This window comes from Lycium ferocissimum, chromosome 11, assembly GCF_029784015.1.
Source record: "Lycium ferocissimum isolate CSIRO_LF1 chromosome 11, AGI_CSIRO_Lferr_CH_V1, whole genome shotgun sequence".
Lineage (NCBI taxonomy): Eukaryota > Viridiplantae > Streptophyta > Magnoliopsida > Solanales > Solanaceae > Lycium > Lycium ferocissimum.
The window spans coordinates 39884691-39896345 of record NC_081352.1 but is presented as its reverse complement, the minus strand read 5'-3'; the positions used below and the strand labels follow the sequence as shown (position 1 = coordinate 39896345).

Genomic DNA, 11655 nt, shown 5'->3' with positions numbered 1-11655 from the left:
GAGTTCTATCAATTCCTGCTTTATTTTTCCTTTTCATGGTTTTGATTTAAAGTCAATTTCAGTAATTACATATTTTGAAATGATTATTCAGTTTAAATTAGAAAATTTTGTAATGAAGACTTCACTACATTATTTCTTTAATTCATCTAGCATTGGACAGTTTGAGAGAACAGAAAGATAATTATTGAGAAGTCTGGTAATGCAAAATGCTAGTCAATAGCTGTTTAGTCCAGTCAAAATGCATAGCTAAGTAATCAAGATACAAAATATTATATATCTACCCCCATACTTCAGCATGGACAATTCCATTTACAGGGAACAAAGCAATGTATTATACATTTAACTACTTAGTGCAGATATGACACATCTGTACTGTAAACTTCAGTTGAATACCGAATGATAGTCATTCGAGCTGTTTAGTCCAGTCAAAAGGCTCCCAATCTCGGGCAAAACTTGCCCCAGCTTGTTTTTTTGTATCCAATGATTCGTGCTTCCAATGCTGATTCATTTCTTCAGGTGACAACTTCAGCATCCCTCTTATCACATTGAAGCCAAAACTCCCTTTGAATTGTTTTTCATCGTCTATTACATGAACAAACCCCTTGTTTAGGCCAAATTCGACAAGGAAATAGGGAAAATCCTTTGGGATTGAAGCCCGCAATCCCTTTACACTTGTATCTATGAGCTTTTTAGCATTGTGCTGACTCCATTCATCTTCTGCTTCATCAATAGCCTTCTTAAAGAACAAAGGTGCCTGTTTTGCGACTTTCCTGGTTAAAGGAATGCATTCTACCAAAACAATGGCGCCTTTGTTGGGCCAAACCCATCACAGTTTCAAGAAACACAAGAACTTTCTCCTGCTTTGCAAACATCATAATGAGGCATTTCTTCAAGTTCCGAATTTCCTCCCAGGCATTATCATCTAAAGATCTTGTAGCTGATTCATGCTGTATAGTTAAGATGCAACAATGACCAGGGACAATTGGTTGCCACTTTGGCAATGTTAAGTAAGTGAAATTCGTGATGGCAACCACCAAGTGCTTTGGATCATTGGATTCTCAAAACAAAAATGGCATCTCTCCTGCTGAATCAACATGTGCCTGCTATTTTCCACACCGGCTTTCTTCTGGATCTTTCTCCTTGGCTCATCGTCATAATCATATTCATCTGCCTGACAATATGCATTGTACTGTCGATTTTGCACTATTTGCTGAGGAAGATGCACATCAACATCCTCCCTTTCTTCTTTTCGCGAGCATATGCATCATGCATAACATATCTGCTTGTGCTCCTACAAATTGGTAGTATGTTTGACACATCGGCTGCTTTGTCTATTACATCATGCATCCCTTTCATATGAAGCTTCATTGCTTTTGCAGCTAACTTATTTGAAGTTAAAGCTGGTTTGATAGTTGTTGCATCTTCACTTGCTTTCTTGGACAATAGTGAAACTGTTTTTGCTTCCAAGATTCCTTCCAACTTTGACTTGGAAGAATCATCATTTTTTTGAATCTTTTAGGGTGGTCTTTAAATTTTTTTCCTCTATATTTGTAGTCTTTAAATTATGCCCCTCCTATTGGAATTTTTGCCCTTCGCATTGCAACTTTGAGCTTTCGCGCGAAATCACGAGTGAGGTTCGTCCCCGCTCGAGCATAAATTAAAAAAAAATAGTAAGACAAGGTTTGGGTCGCGTGTATGCCGGACCCATACTTTTGTTAAGGAATTACAAATTTTATACCGGACCGGCATAATCATTGCCTTATGCAGCTAAGTTTAACTTTGATAATTCCTTCACAAAAGTTATGGAATGAATCTTGGGACTCATTTGTGAAGGAATTATCAAAGTTATAGGACCCGCATACTTATGCCAAGTCTCTGTATAAGGCATAAGTATTCAAGAAAAAGGCTAATTTTTAACTACATGCCCATCCTAATTAAAATAAATAGAATCCAAACTTAACAATATTAACACATCCGACGATTGACAACCTCAATTTGCAAAAAACGGATTCGAAGTAAATCTTAATAAAGCCAAGACAATAATTAAGTAAGCTAGCTCATAGATAGTCTCAAAGAATGATGAATATTTTGAACCACGGTAACAAAACAATCACTCAAATATTTATTCTCCAAATAATTCCCAAGAAATTTTTAGTAGAACCACAACTTTTAAATGGGCAAACTTTTATCTGGGATCAGCGGCATAACTTTGTGAAGGAATTATCAAAGTTATCTCCAAGACCGACTTATGCCAAGTCATTTATAATAGCGTAAGTATCTTTATAACAAGAAATTGAAAAAATTTTTGACCGCGCGTGGGTTCGAACTTATTTAAACATTTCAAATATGAGGGCCTAATTGCCCACGAATCATTAACATTGTTGGAATCACCACTCTTTTGATTCATAAATTCAGAGGCTTACGATAAGTTAGAGATTGATCAATAAAAAACGGAAAATAACTTATTCATAGTCTCAAAGAAACTTTCTTCTCCAAATTTCTCCAAGAAATAAGTAGAACCACCTCTATTTATAATAGCGTCAAACCTGCTTTAACAAGAAATTGAAAAACTTATTCCTAGTTAGACATGATAATTAAATAAACTAACAAATATGATATCAAGTCCTAAACTATTTAGGTTTCATACACCAACTTCGAATAAGCCTTCCCACACAACCCATCTGCACGGCATTAAAAAGGGGGTTAAAACAGACAAATTTAGATCCCCAATTTAGATTGTAAGAGAAGCCAAAAAAAAAAAAAAATACAGTCAGGGTTCCACTTGCACGGAATTAATATCTAGGATTAACACACAGCTCGTCCTCGTCCTTAAACTTTCCACGATATTACTCGAACTAAATCATGTTTCAATTTGAACACCTTCTACTTCTAATAACATGTTCCAATAGACACCTTCAGTTTAAAATTTGAAAATAATAATTTGCGTGTGTTTTCGTTCATCTATTAGGTAGTTAAATTAATCACGTAAAAATATGTCATATTTTATAATTATACGTATCAACTTCAAATAGAATATGTCTGGAATTTTACGCAAATAGCCATTTTTATGATGTATTACAAGCAAAACTTCTGAAAACAGTCACCCCAATCACACGTGAGTCTTTTCTCATTCACACAAATGCCCCCGTTTTGGGTGATCTTTAATTTTTACCTTTCAATATTTTTGGCGCGACATAACTTAGATTTCGCTCTGCATAACTTATGTTTAGCTTCAACATATGTATCATAACATCTCACAACTTATGTCATACAAGACAAAACTTTCAACACTCAACATAATCTTAAAAAGGCATAATTTTAAATTTGATTTGACATATGTATCATAACATACACATAAATTATGCTGGAACAAGACAAAACTTTCAACACTCAACCTAATCTGAAAAATACTATACAACTTACGCTACATAACTTAGTTCCTACAGAATTTGTGCCAAACGAGACCAAAGTTCAGTTTTCGGAGATAAAAATATTACAAACCAGAACTAATCATATCCAACTATTTTAATTAAATAAGCAGCACGAACACAAATTAGACACCACACATATAAGGGCCAAAAATTTAAAGACCAGTATCGTTTTGAAGGTCAATCCGTGCAAACATTTGTTCTTTCTTTCCAAAGCCCAAAAGGAGACTAGTTTGGATACTTAACCCCAATCCAAATTCAAAGGCCCCTTGTTTCACCTGCCACCAACCGCGCGTACAATCACGCGCTGAATCGCTTTCTATTTTGGTAGATATAGCAAACCTCTGTTCATCTCCTTCCAAAATCAATCCATTAATCATTCAATGCCTAACAGTTTTTAAGTTAATCGGAATTCAAATTCCTCTTTTTCCTTTTCCTTCAAATTTCAGATTTTTTTTTTCGATTATCGGAGCTCCGATTACGTGCCGGTGAGGTTCAATTCTATTTATTTCCTATTTTTCACTGATTGTTTCGATAATTCGATCTATTTCTATATATTTGATTTTTTTGTTTTATGTTTAATTCTCTTTATTTTATATTTTTCAGTGATAATTCAATCGATTATTCTGTATCTGTGAATTTTATTATGTTTGATTCACGTTTATTTCCTATTTTTCAGTGATAACTTCGATAATTCGATCGATTATTATGTATCTGTGATTTTTTTATTTATGTTTAATTCACGTTTATTTTATTGCAACTATATGCTATGCCGACAGCTTTGTAGAATTCAATGATCTAATGGATTTGATCTGTTAATTGCAATTTAATTGTATAACTACTACTCCCTCTGTTCCACGTAGTTTATTTTACCTTTTTTCTTTTATTGACCTTTTTTCTTTTAAGTCGGTCCAAAAAAATGATACCTTTCTATATTTAGTGACAATTTGATTTGAAAATGCTCATTTTAACTTTAATGGGATGATTTATAGCCGCACAAGTATCTATGGTTTATTCTAGAACGTTTTTCTTTCAAAAACTCTGTACCCAGTCAAACACCATCACATAAATTGGGACTGAGGGAGAAGTATATTCTTAAAGCAATATTTTCACCGGAGTTTCGAAGTTTGGACATGTGTGGATTATGTATTAAGCAATATACGCAAGCATCAATTGTAAAAGATTTCAAAAATGATGATGTGAAAACAAGAATGTCAACTGTATTTGTGCAATTTTTTTTTTCCCGGAATTCGACAGGAAAGATGCAGAAAACAGTGATAAGATATCAGGAAGCTGTTGTTTATCTGGTTTAGTATTGAATCTACTAAATGCTTCTAAATTTGGATTTACAGTCTGACTCTTTTTTTTTTTTTTCTGATTAACTTCTCATATGAAGGTCTGAGCTGGCCAGAATAGATTGGAGCACATACTCAGACACAAAAGACGTAAAACAATGAAGCGTATGGTTCCTTCGCTGATAGATTTATGTGTTCAGACAGCTGTAGATAATGTTAGATACCTTGGCGATGTTGGTGAAACAGATATTCATCTCCTAGAGCGCATTTTGCCTCACTGTACTCTTGAACAATTAATACATGTAGAGAATTCGACAGAAGTAAGAAAGAAGCTTCATGTCTAAGTTATCCTCTTGCAGTGTTATGTATCAAGTCCTTTTTTAATGCTCAAATTCTTGTTCAGGGAAGAGATCTCAGTCAAGTGACTAATAGACTTTGGAAGAGGTTTTACCAGATTGAGTTTGGTGAGAAGAGCATCAATCAGGTGGTTGAAAGAATGAAGCAAAGGAAAGTTACATTTAAATGGAAACAGTTGTATGAGGTGATTTTTAATTTTGTTCTCCCATTCTTTAATCTTTCTCTTATTGTGGTTACCAAATCATTCGATATCTACAAAAGGGTAAAATTGATTTACTTGCAGGCAAAGACAAAGGAAGTGGAGGAAACTCAGCAAAGGTCATTCGAAAGAATCAAGCAATTGTATCAAAAGGAAGATGCGAGTATGTGCTTTACTTCTGTTTATGTGCTTTACTTCTGTTTCTTTGTTCTTTAATTTGTTTTCCCAGTAAGTGGTCCCATCTTCTCGTTGTCAGTTTAAAGTAGTGATATACATCCTCAGCGCTCATGATTTGATTTGCTCAAGATTTAAAATTTATTCACCATTTTGGAAGCACATATTGCAACATTTTTAATGATGTTAGCTTACTTGAGGTCTTGAAAATGAGTTTTGATCTTTATCAAGCAATCTGTTTTCACCATTTTCTGTTTCTAACCTGATGTAATTTGACTAGAATCAATAGAAGAATGCTTTATCGACCCGTCTTAGTGCTAGTTGAGGCCTTCACAAGCTGTCATAGATTCAGATGCTGATCTAAACTAATTAGGCTGTAGCCTTTAACAACAGTGGTAAAATTTCCCAATTACTTCTAAACAGACTATGTTTGGACTTGACAGAGTGTATTACAGAATTCAGTATCAGCTCGGGAGTTCCAACCAAATACTGATGAGTAATTTGAGTTTGGTCTTTTATGGTGATAGGTTGTGTCGTCATGATCACACTTGACTTTATCTAGTTCTTGAAACCGGCTTAGTTTATTCTCTCTTTTAATGGAGATGTGATGTAAGTCTACCATTATATTTGGCTTGTAGTCGGACTATCGAGATTGAATCTTTGTTATCTGTGCAGAACGACAGAGCCGACAAGTTCGAGTCTGCACAAAGGTTCCACCTTCTAGCAATAAAAGAAGCTTTTACGGTATGCCATGTTTTCTTTAGATACCTTTTCCATTATCAAACTAAATATGTTATATTAATTTAGAATGCATGGTATTTTGTCATAAGGGACACCTTACATGGTGATAAGGCTACTTCTCTATTTGTTCCTGAGTGAAGAGGTAATTTGCAGGTAGTGGACCTGGTAGCAGTTTTGGCAACACAAAGAGTTCCTTGATGAAGAAGGCAAAAATAGAGTTTGTTAACAGGTAAGTTTGGCCTCCATTGGAACAATTACATGGCTCCGACATTATTGTATTCATGCAAATGTAGGCTCTCTTCCCTACTGCATATTAGATGTCTTTCCCAGTGTTTGCATTTCTGTTTTTAAACCTGTCCTCAACTGCCTCGAACTTCATGGGCTTACAACGAAAGCGGATTCTTGGTCTTCAGCTTATATGCAGTTTGATTGGAAAATTGTGCTAAGAAGTTTTAACAATTCTAGTTCTAGTAAAAGAAAGCAGCTGCTGTTTATGTACTTTTTCTGTTGTTTGCTCAATTTTCTTTGCTTCTTTGAAATGGCCTCTTAGTTAACGAGATCATTCTCTCTTCTGCTGTTTCTTGCAGTCGAGAAGTAAAGAATTTGGCTGCTATGAAGAATAAGGGTGTGCAAAGAACTCATAGGTAAAGACATACTTGCAGTTGTTTATACTTAACCAAAATCCATTCTATACTTCCCTAATCTTCCTTTTTTGCTTTTTCTATTATTCCCAGCCAAGTTTCTTCCATAAAACCAGGTCGTTTTTCCAAAATGGAGTCGTGCTCAAGATCAAAATTTACTAGCCGGTAAGAGAGATTCTAGACTGGCATTCTATGTATCAAAGTTGGCTGTTGAAAGAAAATGTTGAGTACTATGTTCTGCAACATGAAAGCGCAATTCTGTAATTTTCACAAATCGCTTGGCGTGCTTAATATATCATAATACTTTACATTATTCTAAATCCATGATTCTCCAAATAGTGTTTTTGGATTTGTTGTAAAATAGGATGTGGGAAGTCTGATGGCTCGCATTAATTTGTGGTAGTTACGGCTCCTTTTTTTTCCACACAGTTTTATCATGTTTTTTTAGTATTTTTCCATGGTTTTTTACACTGCTTTGAATTACTTGTTCTTGTGCCGAGGGTCTATCGGAAACAACCTCTCTATTTCCCAAGATAGGGGTAAGGTTTGCCTACACTCTACCCTCCCCAAACCCTACTTTGTGGGATTTCACTGGATATGTTGTTGTTGGGAAGTCCGATGGCATCAAATAACACTTGTTACGTATGCATGGAGTAGCAGTAGATTACTCTAATTGGATTTTGAGCATCCTCTCCACGCCCGAGAGGGGGAACCGTTGTATCTGATACAGCAAAAGGCAGGGCATAAGTCCGAACGCAAGCGGGGAAAAATGTTCTAAGATTTTTATTCATAAATTATTAAAATCGTATAAAAATGTGAATATCATTAGAAGACTTTTCTAATATATAGAAGAGCCCTAAAGCAGCTTCTGTTGTCATGCCAGCTTGCCGACCAAGTCCTATTTGGTCATTTCAACTTAAACTTTTAAGTCATCATTAGAAGACTTTTCTAATATATAGAAGAGCCCTAAAGCAGCTTCTGTTGTCATGCCAGCTTGCCGACCAAGTCCTATTTGGTCATTTCAACTTAAACTTTTAAGTCATCGTGTCTCACTTGAAGTGCAAGGTTAACGCAGGTTGATTCAGATAATAGCTGTTGCACATGCGCAGTCGTAATACTCTTCAACGATGATAATGACAAAGCGCCGCTTCAAATTGTAACGAATTTTGTGTTATTTCACTCTGTTTTTGTTTTCCGCTATGCTGTTACCTGATCATCACCTCTGCTTCGTTGTTCAATTACTGAGCTTCTTCTTTATCTGAGGTGAGCAATCTTTTACCGCTATTTTCTCCGCGTGCAACTATTGGGTCCTTTTTCGCTTTGATGTCGATTCTCTAGTGTTTCGCAAGTTTCTGCGGTTGTTTGTGTTCGATTGTCTTTCTTTTTCCAGTTTGTTTATGTCTAAAAGTGCCTTCATTTATTTGCTGTTCTACTTTGATTTGTGCTTGAAGTTTTGACAGCAAAAGAATAGTACTGCAAATTTTTGTATGCTAATTGGGATCGATTTTAGGTACCACTTCTAATACAATTACGGTAGCTTGTCCACTTAAATTGTTGCTATTTTCATAGCCTGGGCACCCACAAAGTTGATGGACGACCGTTGAATAGAAAATTACGTGCGATGGAAATAAGAGAACAGTGTTTGAGGAAAACTTAACCTAGAGAGCCATCTACAATGCGCATGTTCTTCCTGTTACTGATTTATGTCTTACTAAACAATCGAATTAATGTAAAGCTGGTTTTTCTACATTGTTGCTGCGGAAGTCGAATGTAATTCTGATTCTAAGATAAGTGTTGGCTTAATTTTTTTTCACCTTGCAAATTAAAGTTAGTTTAGTTTTTCCTCTTGGGAATTACTGTTATTCTCTTTTATCTAGTCTAGTATTATAGAAGCATGCCGGCATAAATATAAACAGTATAAAATTGTAATAAGATAAAAATTAATTACCGCATCCTAACAAATTAAACAAGTATTTATAGGGGAAAACCACAGTTTACATATACATAATGATATCATCAGGGTGCAAAAGCATACTTCCTAATAAGTAGAATTCAAGTGTTTTAGTATTATAATTTAAGTTCTCTTTAAAGACTGATCCTTCTGTTTTTCTTATTGTGATGCAACCGGATTTCCAATACAAAATCACTGTATTCCATAGAAACGGTTTACACTTGCATAATACATATTGTGTGTTTCCTCAGCAAGTAAATGAACTGTTTTAATTTTTTAATTAAATAGGGGAAGGTGGAGAGGGGAAAAGGGACAGCTGCTACGTACGTTTTCCTTGACTTGACAGATTCATTCAATTTAACCCACACTCAAAGCAGGATCAAGAAATGGAAGAGCAAATTTCTTTTTGTTCGACAACACAGTGCCTCACCTGCTTATAGGGTTTAACCCTCCACCTCACCTGTGGAAGGTAAGGCAAATGGTATTTGGAGGAATAGACAAGGCATGATTTTCGATAAAGTGTAGACGGGGGTGTCTTTCCATTGAGCTGGGGAGAGAGCTCACTATGTGAGCTAGCCAGCCATCAACACAACTAGCACATTATTACATGTAAGTTAAAGAAGAAAAAAGAGTCAAACTCTCGCTGTGCGGAAGGCCTAAACAAGAGCTTGATGTTTTATTTTTCTACAAAATTCTGATGTAACGTCTAAGTATGAACAAGCCTAGTCCCCTGAACCAGCTAACCTTCGCCTGGTGGCATTGGAGACTGATACCTGACCGAACTTATCTGTCTCCGTTGAAGGTGATCGATCTTTAAGGGGCATATAGTGACGCAACCATACACCAGTATACACCTGAAATAAAAAATTAATATCATCTAAATTGAATTCTATAACTGGGACAATTACAAAGGCAAAATGGACCAAGTTATGTTACCTGTGCTGGTCTCATTATCTTGGTATCAGGATCATCCAGGGACTCGCGCCAATGTGACAAGTAGCCAGCCATACGAGGGATTGCGAATAAAACAGGAAAGAACTCCGTGGGAAATCCGATTGCCCTGGTACACAATAAAGTATTACATTCTAGATCATTTTAGAATTAGTTACGTAAAGATTCATGTAAAGTTATGCTTACCTGTAAATTAAACCAGAATAGAAATCAACATTCGGGTACAACTTCCTTTCTACAAAGTACTCATCTGAGAGTGCGGCTTTTTCAAGAGCAACAGCAACCTGAAGATAACATTGAGAGAATTTGCAAACTTTTAAGTGCTTTCTATTTGAGAGTATACGGACATATTGCCTGGTTACTTCAGACCTTTTCTCTGTAGCTCATAAATATATAAACCAGCCAATCTTATCACATCTAAAACTATTATCTCTATCCTGAAAGGAAACTTTTAGTACATTCGAAGAAACAATTATCTCTATCACCTCTTCTACTCACATAAAAGACATGCAATAGAGTTGGAGAAGTTGTTTCTCAAACTTGTTCTTCTTCTTAAGCTACAGATGAAATACATGAATCACGTCAGACTGTTCATGTGACCAGTTAACACCAATGTTGCTACCTTAGGCTCCTCTGCTGAAATTATAGAATCTATCTAGCTTAAGCATATAACTACAACTTCTGCTGCTTAAAAATGGTGAGAAGATGTATGAACTAGTGGATTGAACCTTTTGAGAGCATGATATCCACACAAAGACAAGTAAAACTCACCTCAATTAAAGGATCCCGGCCAACAATTGAAAATACTTCTTGTGCTAGATTCTTAATCACTTTTGCTCTGGGATCATAATTTTTGTAGACACGGTGCCCAAAACCAGACATCTTACGCTTCCTAGAGGGGAATTAGAAAAGCAAAAGCAAAAAAGAGGTAGGAACGATTAATTATGAATAGACAATTTTCTTTATGTTAAAGATGACAACCAGGAAAATGACGGACCTGTTTTTCACGCCTTCAATGAACTCTGGAATATGGTCAATACTTCCAATCTCGCTGAGCATCTTGAGCACAGCCTATAAACCATTTTATAACAGCATAGTCAACTACAATGCTACAGCCAGCAAGCGTTTGGCGAGAGAGGGAAGAGCTCATTCTATTTGAAAGCTCACTTAGACATCTTACGACATCAAAGTTTACCTCATTTGCACCGCCATGAAGGGGACCATACAAAGCGCCAACAGCTCCAGCTATACCTGTGTAAACATCAACACCGCTGCACAAATATTGGGGTATCAGTAGGCTAAAACTTTACGCTTTTTGATAGTGCAAGAATATCTACCTTGATGCAAGATGACGAGCAGCTGCTGTTGAGCAATTCATCTCATGCTCCGCATGTAAAATGAAGAGAATGTCCAGTACACGAGCAAGTCGAGGGTTGGGTTTGTAAGACCTATTACCTCTGCATGTTCATGGAACAAATTGTTAACTTGCCAGCTAGACCTTACATCACTAAACAAGAACGTCACGGACCAGTACAGTTGTACTGTTTCACTGGGTAAAGAAAGAAGAATAATTGCTTGTATCCAATTTAGGCATGAGTTAAATTTTCTTTCTAGCTAGATCTTGATATCAGAGAGGAAATTCAAGTAATAGAACATACAATGAATCTAGCATGTACAAGAAGTTCTCTGCATAAGAAAGGTTGTTGGATGGAAGAACAGGTGGCCTTCCAGCCATCCTCAAGTAAGCAGCTGCAGCAATTACAGGTGCCTGCAAAATTCAGTTAATAGGATGCATTAGTGCAAAAATGTAAACAACAGCCAAGGCATACACATTAAAAGGAACATGAGTTCATGACTTAACTATTCAGCAGTTTAAGCAATCAAGAAAGTTTAAAGGAAAAAATAAACAGAAATAACC

The 11655-nt window shown here is 36.0% G+C and overlaps 2 protein-coding genes across 7 annotated transcripts; one reads left to right on the top strand and one right to left on the bottom strand.

The window, feature by feature from the left end:
- Window positions 1-197: 197 nt before the first annotated feature.
- LOC132038322 (uncharacterized) lies at window positions 198-3808 on the bottom strand. The gene is given in 5 exon segments (XM_059429002.1): window positions 198-796; window positions 798-1051; window positions 1054-1239; window positions 1242-1512; window positions 3707-3808. Coding segments are annotated over 5 exon segments (1206 nt in total). The 3' UTR covers window positions 198-403.
- A 988-nt stretch (window positions 3809-4796) lies between these two features.
- On the top strand, window positions 4797-9465 carry LOC132037622 (uncharacterized). 6 transcript variants are annotated; one of them, XM_059428155.1, is made up of 9 exons: window positions 4797-5043; window positions 5127-5264; window positions 5364-5442; window positions 6129-6197; window positions 6348-6423; window positions 6782-6838; window positions 6929-7000; window positions 9075-9111; window positions 9179-9465. In XM_059428155.1, exons 1-9 carry the CDS (start codon window positions 4882-4884, stop codon window positions 9224-9226), a joined length of 738 nt encoding a protein of 245 aa, XP_059284138.1. In that variant the 5' UTR covers window positions 4797-4881; the 3' UTR covers window positions 9227-9465. The 6 variants fall into 6 exon arrangements, with proteins under 6 accessions (XP_059284138.1, XP_059284141.1, XP_059284140.1 ...); XM_059428158.1 differs by adding an exon at window positions 7911-8098 and having other exon boundaries at window positions 9075-9465; XM_059428157.1 differs by lacking the exons at window positions 9075-9111; window positions 9179-9465 and adding exons at window positions 7911-8098; window positions 8346-8679.
- Window positions 9466-11655: the final 2190 nt, after the last annotated feature.